Below are 15,312 nucleotides of genomic sequence, written 5' to 3'. Positions count from 1 at the left end.
TGAGATCACAAATTAAATATATCCTTTATATTAAGACATAGAATTAATTGAAGATTATTTTAGATAATTTATTAGTATTAGTTTACTTAAGTTAAATAAAACCCCACTGGAAGCTTAGTTCACATACATACATTTTATATATGTAGCTCCTTAGCCTCCCTAAGAAATAGTCTTAAAGGCCTGAATTAACATGAGTATCTTCAAGTTTTTTCTGTCTCCTAACATGAATAATAGAAATTGTAATATGAAGTGATTAACTTCAATGAAAATTTTTAAGTTAAACATACATTTATGGCAGAATGGGGAACTAGATAAAAGGTGAAGGGGTCGGCCAGAGAGCATAGATGCAGGACCCATAGACACGGACAGCAGTGCAGTGATGGCCAGAGAGAAGGGGGAACGGGGCGGGGGGGGGGAGTAGGGACATCTGTAATAGTGCAAACAATAAAAAGGATTTTAATGGGATGAAAGAAGGGACTTAGACAAGTCAAAATTGCTTTTATGAGTGTAAAGGTCTTATGCAAAATACATTTATGGTAGAATAGAGAAGTAGAAGAGTAGAGTAAAACTAGAATCTCCTAAATCCTAAAATAATACCCAGGTAAATAGTTCTTCAGACCTTTTCAATGTGTACATGTATATAAGTTCATATGTTTCATAAGAATGGGATTTTGGTATATATTGTAACTTTTTTAATTTATTACACCTGTGAATTTAAACATTTCAGTTTGTTTTCATTGTAATAGACATGCAGCAAGGGTTTGATTGGTTTTAGAGGAAAAAACATGAATCAAATTGGGGTTTGGACTTCCCCCTTCTCTAGGACCGTCACGAGGGACTGTCTTCGAGCCAGGGCTGCGCACACGGCCTGGCAGTGCCGGTCTTTGCAGCCGCACTTCCCCGGGTGACTCCTGCAGTTACCGTGGGGGGCTGTCAGAAACCACTGGAGTTTTTTGATGTGAGGGTTAGAAATTCTGAATGAACACATACAGATTTCTGTTTATTTCACATTTGTTAAACTTTTATCATCCAACATATTTATAGTTCTGAAATGTTGACCGTTCAGACTGTGAGGGAAATATGCATAATGTGTATTTATATGAAATGCTAGCTTTGGGACTGTAATATTTTAATTTGTAGTAATCACCTAAATTCCAAGTCATTTCTTATCAACAAAATATTTATAAACCAAATATGAGTCTCTAAATCATAGTTTAAATGTGAATAATTTTCCATTTAGAACTCCTGGAATATAACATACAGCAGAAGCAGTCTCAGATGCTGGAGATGCAAGTGGAGCTCAGCAGTGTGAAAGACAGAGCAGCGGAACTGCAAGAACAACTGAGCTCTGAGAAAATGGTGGCTGCCGAACTGAAGAGTGAGCTTGCACAGACTAAGCTGGAACTCGAAACAACACTTAAGGCACAGCATAAGCACCTGAAGGAATTAGAGGCATTTAGGTACACCATGCTTCCTTATTATAAACCTGTGGTAGTGAAGAAATTGGAGTAATTTTATCACAGACATTGTAAGGATCTTACAAAAACATAACATACATGATGTTTAAATAACATGACACTTCATTAATTCATAGGAAGAACTCAGTGGGAAAGAAAACTCCAGATAATAAGCTCATGATTGGCATGTTCTGTACTGTGGCTTCCATTCTACTCGAGGCTTCTAATATAAGATGTATAATTTTGACCTTTATTTCACTAATTTGACCAAGTAATTTGAAATGGTATTTATGATCTCAATAGAATTCATGGTTTAGTTAGCTAATATATACAAATGCTTAAAAAGATAATGTTTGTAAAAAGAATAAGCTTGTTGAGGTAAATACTGAGATACTCTACTTGCTAAGAACACATTACAAACACCATCTTTATTTTGAACATTGTTTTCACACATATACAAAAACATGGTGTTTTCCATGTTAGGTATAAGACAAGGGAAAATGTTTATTAACATTATCTTGTAATAATTTGTAATGGTAAGTAATAGGTGTACTATTAGAAACAGTTAATTTGAAATGAACCACAGTCATCAGTCTTTAATCTTTGCGTGGTTTGTATTTTCCTATTTGCTGCTTTATTATAATGCCTCTACTTTTCACTGGAAGTTGTACTCTTTCCCACTAAAATAATCAAAGTAGTTTTAGGAAAGTTTATTTGTCTCTCTGATTTAGGTTGGAAGTTAAAGATAAAACAGATGAAGTACATTTGCTTAATGACACATTAGCAAGTGAACAGAAAAAATCCAGAGAGCTCCAGTGGGCTTTGGAAAAAGAGAAAGCCAAACTGGGACGCGATGAAGAACGAGATAAAGAAGAACTTGAGGTATTGGTCTCTCTGTCTTTAAATATCTGTGGAAAATCCAAAACAGTAGAAAAATGAGAGTCTGGAGACTTTTCTCCTTCTAAAATGTCAACATTGAACTCTTTATGAGCTGCAATGAGTTGCTTGCTCTGTATTGAATACTATTATGTTATCTAAGCTATACAAGGAAATGCTAGTAGTGCGATGCCTTTTTGTTTTGTTTTGCTACATCCAAGTATGCATACAGACTGTTCTCTTGCATCATGTTTTTGGGAATTTGAATTAGTGCATATACAATTTGATAAATAGGGTAGTCATGCCAGTTTAATGCAGAAGTAGTTTTGGTTCCTGTGTTCTCATAGGGAAGGGGAGCAGTGATACTTTACTGGCAGCAGGAGCCTGCTGCTATAGTTTATGAAAAAGTAAAATGAGTCCCTTCCCACTGGGCTGTCTCCCAGCCTAGCACAGATCTCAGCTCACAGCACTGCGCACTTGAACGCCAGCCCCAGTGGCTCAGAGCTCTCCTATCCACATAACCCAGTACTTGCTAGCTCAACACTAAAAACCTGTGTAAGCCCTGGCTGGATAGCTCAGTTGGTTAGAATGTCATTCCAATATGCCAGGTTGTGGGTGTGATTTCTGGTCAGGGCACGTACAAGAATCAACGAATAAGTGCATCAAGAGGTGGAACAACAAATCAGTGTTTCTCCCTCGCCCTTTCTCATACGTGTGTGGGTGTGTGTGTGTGTGTGTGTGTGTGTGTGTGTGGCTTCCAACCTAAATTTGTGTGTGTGTGTATAATCTCATCAGTAAATAAAAAGTCAATAAATAAAACCATTTAAAAATCTGTGTAGCCCTCATTTCTGCCCTATTACTTTTGAGGGTTATTTTTAATGTCCACCATGGTAGCCTGCAGGCTTAGTGAGCTCTCTGCCTCTCGAAGGCATGTCCTTTCCTCAGGTCCTGATGACTATTTTTTATCACTTCAAATTTGCGTAGGTTTTGAGTAGCTTGCCCCTAACCCTGATTTTCCCCTGAACCGTATTGTTTTTAGTACATGATATTGGAAAATACAAAGTTCATCAGGAACTCATACCACATTATATTAGAAATATTTGTTTTTTTAAAGGCTATTGTTTCTAGAAGAAATATACCCTACTTCCTATTCTTAAATCAGAAATGGTTACTATTAGGAGAGAAAGCATTACTTAGCTTAGCTGTCTTTTGTTTATATTCTTTGATGAAAATCACCTAGCCGTCTAAATAATAATTCTCTAACCACTGAAAATTTAGGTTAATAAACTGGATAATCAGTGGTATTATCAAATACTACCAACTTAGCGTTAATAAAACCACAATTGTGTGTACTTATAAAGTATTTTTAATAATAGTAACAAATACTTAAAATCATTTTCTCCTATAAGGATCTGAAATTTTCACTGGAGGGTCAGAAACAAAGGAGTATTCAGCTAAATCAACTTTTGCAACAACAGAAGCAACTACTAAATGAATCACAGCGGGAAATAGAATCACAAAGAGTGCTATATGATGCCCAGCTAGCAGAAGAACGAGGTCGAAACTTGGAGCTTCAAGTGCTGCTTGAATCCGAGAGAGGTCGGATTCGGGAAATGAGTAGCACCCTGGACAGGGAGCGGGAAGTGCACGCGCAGCTGCAGCGGAGCAGCGACGACGCCGGGCAGCCTCGGCCCTCCTTGCCCTCTGAGGACCTCCTCAAAGAGCTGCAGAAACAGCTGGAGGAGAAACACAGCCGCATAGTAGAATTATTAAATGAGACTGAGAAATATAAACTGGATTCTTTGCAGACAAGACAGCAAATGGAAAAGGATCGGCAGGTTCACAGGAAGACGTTGCAGACAGAACAAGAGGCCAACACAGAGGGACAGAAGAAAATGCGGGAGCTCCAGTCCAAAGTGGAAGATCTTCAGCGCCAGCTGGAAGAAAAGAGGCAACAAGTTTATAAATTGGACCTTGAAGGAAAGCGACTGCAAGGAATTATGCAGGAATTCCAGAAGCAAGAACTAGAACGAGAAGAAAAACGAGAAAGTAGAATTCTGTATCAGAATCTTAATGAGGTAAATTGACAGTTTTTTTTAAAATATTTTAAAAGAATATTGCAGCCCTTTGATCATATAATTTTGATACTGGGTTAAATTATTCAAATAGCTATGTACAAATCATGTTAAAACAAAATCTATGACATTTCTTTGGAGTATAAATAATACAGCAGGTCCTCACATGCCATCGTTCCATTCAACTTCATTTTGTTGTAACATTGATGAGATGCAGTCTCATCAATTGAGACTTGTTTGTATCAATTAGCCTGTGGTAAATTGGTTTCATTATACATCATTTTACTTAAAGTCACAGAAATGTTGTTTCATTTTGTTGTAACATTGATGAGATGCAGTAAGAACTCTTGTTTGTATCAATTAGCCTATGGTAAAATTGGTTTCATTAGACATCATTTTACTTAAAGTCACAGAAATGTTGCTTTCAACAATATTGAAAGCTTACTGTAAATTGTGTTCCCTTAAGAAAGAATGCTGTTTGTTTATAATTATTGCTTTTTCTTTTTCTGTCCAAAATTGCCAGCCAACCACATGGAGTTTAACCAGTGATCGAACTAGAAATTGGGTTCTTCAACAGAAAATAGAAGGAGAGACAAAGGAATCAAGCTATCCTAAACTGATTGAAATGAATGGAGGAGGAACTGGCTATAATCACGAATTAGAAATGATCAAACAAAAGCTTCAACATATGGCTTCAAAACTACAGCGCCTCGCCCAGAAAGCCTCCAACAGGTTTGACTTTGCTGCCTGACCTTCGGAAAGAGCGTCTTAGACAAGCGGGACAGAATCTGCCCCTCATTCCTAGCTAGCCAAGGGTAGGGGGGTTGAAATTTTAAAATTAATGCCTGCTTACATTAGGAGGCGATATTTTCTAACAAAACTCATATACCTGAAAACAAGGTATGGATACAAGGTCATGTTAACACCTTGATCCAGGGAGAGAGAACACTTAATGTAAAGGAGAAGTGATAGATGAAGCTGAGTGTTGCCCGATCCATTAATGTTTGCGCCAGCCAACACCACTGATTGTGATGTTTTGACTTTTTGTCATTTTTTCCTTTTTTTTCTTTTTTTTTGAAGACTGCAGTTTGAAACAGCAGATGATGAAGATTTCATTTGGGTTCATGAAAATATTGATGAAGTTATTTTACAACTACAAAAATTAACTGGCCAGCCAGGCAAAGAGGTACGACTTAAAAAACTTTTTATAAGGTAACAAGAACAAAGGTTTAATGGAAACTACCAGTTGTTTGAAACTAGCACTGTATTTTCTAAAGAGTTTTCCTTTTACCTTTTCATTTATTCTAAATATTTAATGTTTGCTCCCCCAATAAAAGTTGATGAAAGCTTGAGGAAATTAACTTTCATTATCATTATTGAGTAATTACGTGGACCTCTTGTATTATGATAACCAAGTTTCTGGAAAGATGAGCCTGGCTGCTACCCTCAGCACTCCGTGAATGTCACCGCCGTCTTCACACTGACTAACCTGGTGAATCTTTTCAGCCCCCTTTGTCTTTGTAGCATTTGATACTACTTCTTCCATCTTAAACACTCTCTCCTTACTTTCATGTCAGTATTCTCTCATTTCTTCCATTCTTTCATCAGTAACCCTCATGAGCTCCTCTTCCTCCTACACACATCCATTTTTTTCCCTCTGACTGTAGCTATGAAAGCATGTTCATATATGCAACCCGAGTTTCTCAGTAGACTTATTTATTGAACAAATAATTACATTGGGCACCTACTAGATATCAGGTATTACCCTGAGTTCTGGAGATACAGTAAATAAATCTGATTTAAAAATCTCACCCATATGGAGCTTACATTCTAGTGGACCACCTTTGTCCTGTGGTCCAGACTTATATTTTCAATTAGTCATTAGACACCTTTCTTTGGGGAATTATACCCCATAGTGACCCCTTAGGAACCTCACAGACACATTCCAAACTGAGCATTGTTTTCCTTCCCTGCTTCCTGCCCCAAACCCACATTTCTGGTCATGGTATCACCGGTTTAGAAAGCTGAAAGCCACCATAGCCCTCCTTGCTCCACTGCTGCTTGCATATCAAAGCAGTCACTAAGTCCTGTGCTATCTGCCTCCTAGACATCTGTCCTGTGTGCCCTAGTCACTGCCTTTAGGCCTTCACATACCTCACCTGGACTGTTGCAGTAACTTCCTGATGTGTCTGCCTGACACCAGGATTTATCTTTGCTGATCTAATCTACTTCACACACTTTCACTAAAGCAATCTTTCTAACACATAAATTTTGTTTGTGGCATGCTCATGCCTACAGCCCTTCATAGCTCTCCACTCCCTGCATTTAAGTCTGTTGTCCCCAGAGTTAAGGCAGCCTTAACTCTAGCCTTACCAAGCAACTGTGGCTCCCTAAAATCACACTCTTGATCAAGCCTTTGTGCTTTTACACACACCGTTCCTTCTGCTTAATATACCCCTCCCTGTCTTCTTTCCTGCCTGGTAAATTCCTGGTTATTATTTTAGGCTCAGCACAAGCACCACTTCTTCATGAGATTGTTCTTAGTGCTGACCACATTTTGTGTGCATTATTTATAAATGTTAGTGTTTATGCAACCTTTTGTCTGTTTTATCTTTCTAGCCTACCTTAGTGTCCCCAAGTACCTCTTGTGGCTCAATGACTGAAAGACTACTGAGACAAAATGCTGAACTAACAGGACATATCAGCCAACTGACTGAAGAAAAGAATGATTTGAGAAACCTGGTTATGAAGCTAGAAGAGCAGATCAGGTGGTATCGACAGACAGGAGTTGGCAGAGATTACGTACGTCTAATTTTAGTATGGCCACATGTGAGAAGTAGTACAGAGTTACAGTTTCTGCAGTCTAGTTTCATTTCTTACCCCTGCTAATGTAAAAATATTAAGTATCTGATTCCTAGTAGAATCACTGGAAAGTTTTATAGGAATGACAATAATAATAATAATAGCTATTACTCATCAGAAGCCTTCTGTATGTCAGAATCTGGGTTTTATACTTTTCAGAATCTGTAATCCATGTCCAGCAGCCTTGATATGAGAAAACAGAAGTCTGTAGTCAAACCAAGATCAACTTATCTCTAAAGCCAGGTACTCTGCTGCCTGTGAACTAACAGCAGACACATGTTCAATGTTCAAATTTGAATTCTGGCTGTTCTCATCAGTTATATATCGATTGTTAAGTTCATAATGCAAGTGAAAGGTGTCACTAAATTATACCGTATTTTTCATACTGTAAGATGCACCACCACCCCCCTTCCCCATTTGGGAGGAATAATGGTTAATGCTACTGTTGAGTTCTGTTTACATTTACACTGGTAAAATATTATTTATGTTATTAAATATTTTACCACATTTTTTTGCTTCAAAGTTTTTTCTATTTTCCTCTAAAACCTAGGTGCGTCTTATAGTCTGAAAAATACGGTATATTTCAAGTTCATAAACTACTCTGGGAATTTATTCAATTTTTTTTCACTTAAGAACTGCAAAATAAATTGCTGGCTTCTGTCATTGCCCAGCACAAAGACAGGGAAGACCTGTCAGACAGCTCTGCAGTCCGATACGCACTAGCATGACCCCACAGCTTCCGTGGGGCCCACTCCCTGGATGCATACTGCATGGATTTTCCCCGAGTCTCTAGTGTCCTGTTGGAGGTCCATGCTCAGCCTCTGGGCTCAGATGGTCCATCTCTTAAATGTGTAGACTTTTTCAGTTCCAAGTTCTGTTAAACCTAAGCACCTTCTCTGGGGCTTAGGCTTTCATGAAGATTTTTAGTTGCAAAGTTAACCTGCTTGGCAAAGGACCATACACTGAAAAGTTACTGTATATTCTTTAATGTCAGTTGAGATTGGCTTTGAGTATTCCTTGTCTGAGGTTGAAAAGCTGAGACTTCTCCATCTCCCACAGTGATACCTCTAATATGTTTAAATCTGGCTTTTCTTTAGAGACTCGCTCTTAAAAATCAATTAAGTAAGTAGGCTCTGGTCTCCACAGTCTTCCAGGTTTTCATTCAGTGGTGGCGCCAACATTGAAGCCATCATTGCTTCTGAAAAGGAAGTCTGGAACAGAGAAAAGTTGACTCTTCAAAAATCCTTGAAGAGGGCAGAAGCTGAAGTGTACAAACTGAAAGCTGAACTAAGAAATGAAGTTTCACTTCAGACTCTGAGCCCGGACCCTGAGCACGCCACTGTAAAGGTAGGAGGCATCTTCCATCTGAACACATGCCCAGCGAAGCTGGGGTTTCCTCTTTCTCCTTGTCTCATTTCTCACTGACCTTTGTTCCACAGACTGAAATTTAGGTGGCACTCAGACTGTGTCTCTAGGTCTCTCTGCTGGTTGCAAAATAACTGCGGCGAGGCACGTCCAGATCTGGGACCAGATTAAGCTCTATTCATGGCCACAGTTGGCAGCACCTGAGCTCATGATCCTCATTCCCACACAATCAATAAAAATATATTAAAAAAAAACAGAAATGTGTTACCTCACAGTAATAGAAGCTAGAAGTCTGAGATAGCAAGGTATCCGCCTCACCCCTTCATCCCTAATGACCAACAGAAAGTTATCTTTACAGCTCCCCACAAAAACTCTGCTACTGTCAATACCAGATCATCATGCTCTACAAGATGCTAAGCCCTCTTAATAGCCTCTGTACTGACTAATAATGAATGTTGTAGTAAAACTACTTTAGTCAGTTAACATAAAACCCAGAACAAAAAGAAAGAAAAGTGTTTGGGATATTTATTCCAGCTGTGGAAAAACATAGATTTCTTACTCTTCAAGGGACAGAAAACATTAACAATGAAAATGTTAAATAGATTCGAAACCATAATAATAAGAGTAATTCTATACGATTAAATTTAAAAACTCGGACAATAGTGGAATGACAAAAACTTTTGCAATAAATATGGTGAATAGGGGCTAATATCCAAAATAAAAAGCATAACTATCAGGTTAGTATTCAGATTCCATTGGCTAAAAAGAGGCAGAAGTATAAGATTAAAATTAATTATCTTTACTTCCAAGTTTGCCGTTAAGGTAGAAAATAGTAGTAGGGTACCTGCCATTCTACTACTACTACTTTTTAAAAAATAAAAACTAGGTTGTCTCACCCTAGAGAACAGTTTGAATGACTTTTTTTGAATTATTTATTCATTTATTTTTAGAAGGGAAGGGAGGGAGGGAGGAAGAGTGGGAGAGAAACATTGATGTGTGAGAGATACATCGATTGGTTGCCTCTCGCACGCCGCCATCCAGAGATCTGGGCTGAAACCCAGCTGTGTGCCCTGAGCAGGAACCAGACCAGTGAGCTTTTGGTTTGCTGGCTGGCACATAATCCACTGAGCCACACCAGCCAGGGCCGAATGACTTCTTAATAATATCTTTATGTTCTTCCCTTCTTTAAATGTAGAGAATTTATGGTAAATACCTGAGGGCAGAGAGTTTTCGGAAAGCTCTCATTTACCAGAAGAAGTACCTGCTGCTGTTGCTGGGTGGCTTCCAGGAATGTGAAGAGGCCACCCTGACTCTGCTCGCCCGCATGGGGGGGCAGCCGGCCTTCACGGACCTGGAGGTGATCACCAACCGCCCAAAGGGCTTCACCAGGTTTCGGTCAGCTGTCAGAGTGTCCATGGCGATCTCTAGGTAAAGGGCTTGAAATAAAACTCACTTTAGTAGACTCTTCTCTCTTTTCTCTGCTTGTGGTGCCCTGTATCATATTGTATGAGACATTCACTCCAGCATGCCTGTGTCTCGCTCCGCTTCCGTCCTGTCAGCAGGAGCGCCTTCGTTGTCCCCTGGAGGCCCCGTGAAAGGGGCCGTCCGGGATGCAGGCAGCCAGCGGCTCAGAGCTGGTGCATCCAGTCTACACTGCCTTTTTTGTTTCCCCCTACATCTGTCGCTGAGCCCTAAATCTGAATAAGCCCTTGAATTAGTCCAGACGTATGAATAAGAGGGGGAAATGTTTTTGAAAAATTACTTAGGCTGTGACATACATTTTCTTTTCTTTTAAGAGAGAGAAAGAGAGAAAGAAACAGTAATGTGAGAGGGAAACATCAATCAGTTGCCTGCCTTTCATGCCCCGACTGGGGATTGAATCTGCAGCCTAGGTGTATCCCTGACTAGACACTCAACCTGCAGCCCTTGGGTGTAAAGGGCGGTGCTCCAACCAACTGAGCCACCCGGCCAGGGCCACACCTACATTCATTTTCTTGATTTCTAAAATAACCCAACTCGGAGCCCAGCTACAGAAAGTCCCAGCCTAACTCTCTCCATCAGGCCAGAGATCAGCCTTCAGGGTGTTGGACTCTATGACTGCTTTCATCACTCTTTCTCTGGAAGTTCCCAGCTAGAACTGTGGTGCTTGTTTCTCCGTCTGGCTGAAATGGAGTCAGGATGACACTACCTTGGGCACCTGGCCCCCTGCAGTCCTGAAGTGAGCAGCATACACCCAGGCACTAGGCTTCTCCACGCTTCCCCTCCCTTTTGTTTCTGTAGGAGCCAGGCAGTCTCAAAGGAATTTTATTTTTAGTGTTCCTATGAGGTCACATCTGATGTGTCTTCAGGGGTCTTGCCCTTTTTTCTTTACCTATTTTTTTAAATATGACTCAGAGTTTTCTAACTAGAAGCTGTCGGAGATCACGTAGTCCAGAATGTCGTTTCACAGGTAAGGAAGTTGAGTCAGGGAGAGGTTGCAAAGCCAGGAGTGACAGAACTGGTTCCAGCTCCTCCCTTTATCACCTCCTGCACCTTGTGCAGAGTTAAGCGCTCAGAGCGGTATTGATGGGAAGGATAGAATCCCGCCAGAATGGCTGCCCACAGCTCGCTCCTAGTGGGGGAGGACCAGTGTGCCCATCAGTTAGAAGGTGCTGAGGGAGAGGTCACGGGAGTTAACCATTAATTTTGATTAGAAGAATTTGGCAAGTGTACACGAAAGCCATTTGCCATTGAGCAACTTCACTCTGCCTCCTTTTCTTTTCCTCTTACATGTTCATTGTATTTGGACCACCCTAAACCTCAGCCTTCAAACAGGTTGGAAATCAAAATTGTTGCTTCAAAAAGCTCATGCCCGGTCCAGGCAGGCAGCGCCTTGCTGCAGCTTCTTTGTGACACTGCCATCCTTTCCCTTTTGAAGCCAGCGCTGTTTCCTGTCCCGATTATACAGCCTCACTCCCCTCCAGCTCCCAGCTCCCCCTGCTCCCTCTTACTGCCAGTTCCAGGGTCTTTTATTCCCTCTCCATTTCATCTGCCCTTCAGTCTCCGCTCTTCTTCTCTTTTCATTACTTTTCGCACATTCTCGGCCCTTCCACTTTCCTTTTTCCACTTTTGCCCTCCATCTCTTGAGCCCCGCTTACTCCTAAAGCCAGAACTGATATTGGCAGCACGAGACCTTTGGTGCTTCTGGGGAAAGCCTGTTCTTCTCCAGTTAATGTTGCCACAAACCACGGGGACATTTGCATAGTTTGGGATTAGGCAATCGTGATTTTGAAATTTGTTTCATATCATATTTAAATGTATGACTTGATTTTTTTGTGCAAAGTATGTATTTGTACTCTCTACCTTATAGATAATGCTGTGACATTTTTTCTGGCATATTTTTTAGAATGAAATTTTTGGTTCGACGGTGGCATCGTGTCACAAGTTCTGGTTCCATCAACATTAACAGGGATGGCTTTGGACTGAGTCCAGGTGAAGTCAAAATAGAATTTTTTTTCTGTTTATGATTGTCTGAAATTACTGCATGTGTCATACCTCCCAGATAATGTCATCCAAAGACAGAGAGCCCCTATTACTAACAAAGCTGAGGACCTCACTGTTTTAAAGAGTAACAGTAGCTGATTTTTGTGGAGTACTTAGTCTGCACTAGGCCCTGCTTTTTCGATGTGTTATAATGTATTCTCCCAGTCCTATGATGTGGGCACAGTTAACTATCACTGTACAGATGGAAAACTGAGGCATGAACAGCATCTGTCGTTTGCCTCAGTTACCCAGTAGGAAGTGGTGTAGAGCCAGCCTCTAACCGGGGCCATCTGGCTCCAGGACCTGCTATTCCTATGACTGCATTTAAGGCTCTGGTTCAAGATAAGCTTGCTGTTCTCAGTCATATGGAAGAGTTACAGCTTGAAGTTTTTACAGTTTAGCAATATTCCCACAGGTTTCTGAGTGTACTGATAGGTGTTACAGTGTACTGAGTTCTGAGAGTTCTGAGTGTACTGAGTGTTCTGAGTGTTACATAATAATGGTTGACCATTAAATTTCCTTCTCTCTGCACCAAGAGTGGAAACAAACAGAGCTTCAGCATTTCAGCCTTAGAGAGGGGAGTACACGGAGCTGCAGACACACAGCCCAGCTGTGCTATGTATTGCTGCTAAACCACCTATGTATTAGTCTAATATTAGTCTAATTTTTTTATCCAATCATCTTTTCCCCTAAACCATACATATTCAGGTACCCTTTTCCTCATCTCTCCTTATAACTAAGTAGTTTAATGGTTTCTTTTCTTTGAGCTGTAGTTTTGGATTAGCAGAAGTACTCATTGAAAGTTAAACAGTAACAGATCTAATGGGTTTTCTCTCCTGCAGCAAGAATAATTGAAAATAACTTAAACGGAAGTTAGTGTGCTACAACATAGTAATCTTTTGAGCCTTGATCTGTTTTGTGGAAATTTTTCAGGGACTCAGTATTTTTTTTAACAAGGAACCTTTTGTATTACTTCAGGTGCTGAAAAGACTGACCTGTTTTACCATTCTGCTGCTGGCCTGGAGCTGTATGGAGAACCCAGGCACACCGCCTACCGCTCAAGATCCGATCTGGACTACCCTCGGTCTCCTTTACCGTTTCAGAACAGGTGAGAATTTGACAAACTTGCTCAGAGTCGTTAAAGATACAGATACTTAGAGAAAGGACAGTGCTCGGGCTTTGACTTCTTTGCATCGAACTCATTAAGTATCTTCAGGTATATGTAATTTACATAACTGGTTTCCAAGGGTATAAGAAACAGTTGATGGAGTGTTATTTAGTAAATGGTATGGTTTAGGCATTGGGGAAGGTATTCACTAAAATTGATAGTCTCTGGACATTATGCAAAAAACTCAAGTCTGCATGACAAGATGCATTTATATAAAATGCAGCATTTATTGAGGACCTCTGTGACAGGCATTGACTGGACATTCTCTTGCTGACTTAGTAGCTGCTGCTTTGAATTTATTGAGGAATTGTTACTGTTATACAACACAAACTCAGATGTGTGGGGGATACAGACCAGGCAGTGTCCTAGTGGTCGACCTTTTGAGGGCAAGGTGGAGGGCAGAGTGGGTAAGTTACTTGCCTTGTTTCTGGATAATGTGGATTCATGTTTATATTTTTAATACCATAGGTACCCAGGCCCTCCAGCTGACTTAAATCCTGCTTCCTTAGCATGTTCTCAGCTTCAGAACTATGACCCTGACAGGGCCCTGACGGATTACATCACCCGGCTGGAGGCGCTGCAGAGACGGCTTGGCACCGTGCAGTCAGGTACTCTTGCTTGGCCATGGGCACACTGCCAGTGTCCTAGGTAGACCCACAGCTAGCTCCCCTTTTTTGAAACTCCTTGACCTTCATTCAAGTAATCAAATCCTACAGGTCAGTGCCTGAATTACCAGGGGAGACTTAGCAATTTAAGACAAGACATGATTAATCACCCCAGATCCCACTCCTCCCCAAAAAGATTTCCTGCTGTCTTCATTCAGCATATTGATAAGCAGATTGAAATGCACAATGAGGCCCTGGTCAGGTGGGTCACGTGGTTAGAGTGGTGCCCCAATACAATACACCAAGGTTGTGGGTTTATTCCTCTGTCAGGGCACATAGAAGCAGCCAGTGAATACATAAATAAGCAAAACAACAAATCGATGTTTGTCTCTCCTTTTCTCTCAGTAAATTCCTAAAAATAAATAAAATCTGTTCAAGTATGAAGACTTTTTAGGGAAATAGAAAGCATTGTTTTTAAATGGAGGGTAATAGTAATCTGCCCCTTTATGAACTAGTTAGTGTGGTATAGGTAACAATCTAATTTGAAATCATTTAAATATCCTGGTTTTCTCTCATAGGTTCAACTCATTTTCATGCTGGCATGAGAAGATAATCCTTTGAAATCAAAGTGATTTTAAACAAATTCCCTTTTGTAAACCAATGGTTCTTTTGTGCTTTTGTATCGTGGACATTCAATGGGACCAACATGAACACAGCTTACGATTGTACACAGATCCCTTGCCAGCACATGAAAACAAACTGGAGTTTGTACATAGAAGCATTGTGTATGTATTCATGCACAACAGCCCTTAAGTTACATGTGTATTTGTGGAATGCTAATTTAAATGGTTAAATTATAAACCTGGTGTATTTATCAAATGGGTGAAAAGATTAAACTTTTGCGCATTATGACACTGCTGAATGTGTGGCTTGAGGTGTCCTGCACTTTTCTTACGAGGCTACTGAAGTTACCTGTTTCTGCCTAATATATTTGCTACTGGTGATGATGACAGATATCACTTGTAGAGACCTATTTTTGTATAATGGTAGAAGTTTTGACTTTTATGGGGTATTTTGTCAAGTACTGAAATAAAAATGACTTCACCATTTTAACCACACCGTATTTGAACCCTCTTCATTTTTGACTACGCCATAGTTCCTGGTGCATGCCTTAGTCCATTCTGGCTGCTCTCACAGAACACCATAGAATAGCTGCCTTATGAACAACAGAAATTTATTTTTTCACAGTTCTAGAGTCAGGGAAGTCCAAGATCAAGGTACCAGTAGACAAGGTGACCAGTGAGCCCTGCTTCCATGTTAATAGACTGCCGTCTGCTTGCTGTGTCCTCATAGGGCAGAAGGGGCCAGGGAGCTGTGAGGTT

At 40.4% G+C, this 15,312-nt stretch overlaps 1 protein-coding gene across 7 annotated transcripts in view; it reads left to right on the top strand.

The window, feature by feature from the left end:
• AKAP9 (A-kinase anchoring protein 9) overlaps positions 1–15,048 on the top strand; it is a 169,390-nt gene extending 154,342 nt beyond the window's left edge. For all 7 annotated transcript variants that reach the window (XM_045827242.1, XM_045827244.1, XM_045827246.1 and 4 more), the window contains 12 exons: positions 1,241–1,460; positions 2,189–2,339; positions 3,743–4,411; positions 4,932–5,140; positions 5,489–5,594; positions 7,028–7,210; positions 8,417–8,617; positions 9,831–10,063; positions 12,021–12,106; positions 13,136–13,265; positions 13,794–13,933; positions 14,509–15,048. In XM_045827242.1, the coding sequence (XP_045683198.1) occupies positions 1,241–1,460; positions 2,189–2,339; positions 3,743–4,411; positions 4,932–5,140; positions 5,489–5,594; positions 7,028–7,210; positions 8,417–8,617; positions 9,831–10,063; positions 12,021–12,106; positions 13,136–13,265; positions 13,794–13,933; positions 14,509–14,543 (2,363 nt within the window). In that variant the 3' untranslated portion in view covers positions 14,544–15,048. The remainder of the gene's footprint in view (positions 1–1,240; positions 1,461–2,188; positions 2,340–3,742; positions 4,412–4,931; positions 5,141–5,488; positions 5,595–7,027; positions 7,211–8,416; positions 8,618–9,830; positions 10,064–12,020; positions 12,107–13,135; positions 13,266–13,793; positions 13,934–14,508) is intronic.
• The last annotated feature ends 264 nt before the right edge of the window (positions 15,049–15,312 follow it).

The sequence above is a fragment of the Phyllostomus hastatus genome, unplaced genomic scaffold, assembly GCF_019186645.2.
Source record: "Phyllostomus hastatus isolate PE091 unplaced genomic scaffold, TTU_PhHast_1.1 phas_scaffold_78, whole genome shotgun sequence".
In the NCBI taxonomy this organism is placed as follows: domain Eukaryota; kingdom Metazoa; phylum Chordata; class Mammalia; order Chiroptera; family Phyllostomidae; genus Phyllostomus; species Phyllostomus hastatus.
The sequence above is the reverse complement of the archived record's forward strand: the minus strand, read 5'-3'. Positions and strand labels throughout refer to the sequence as shown.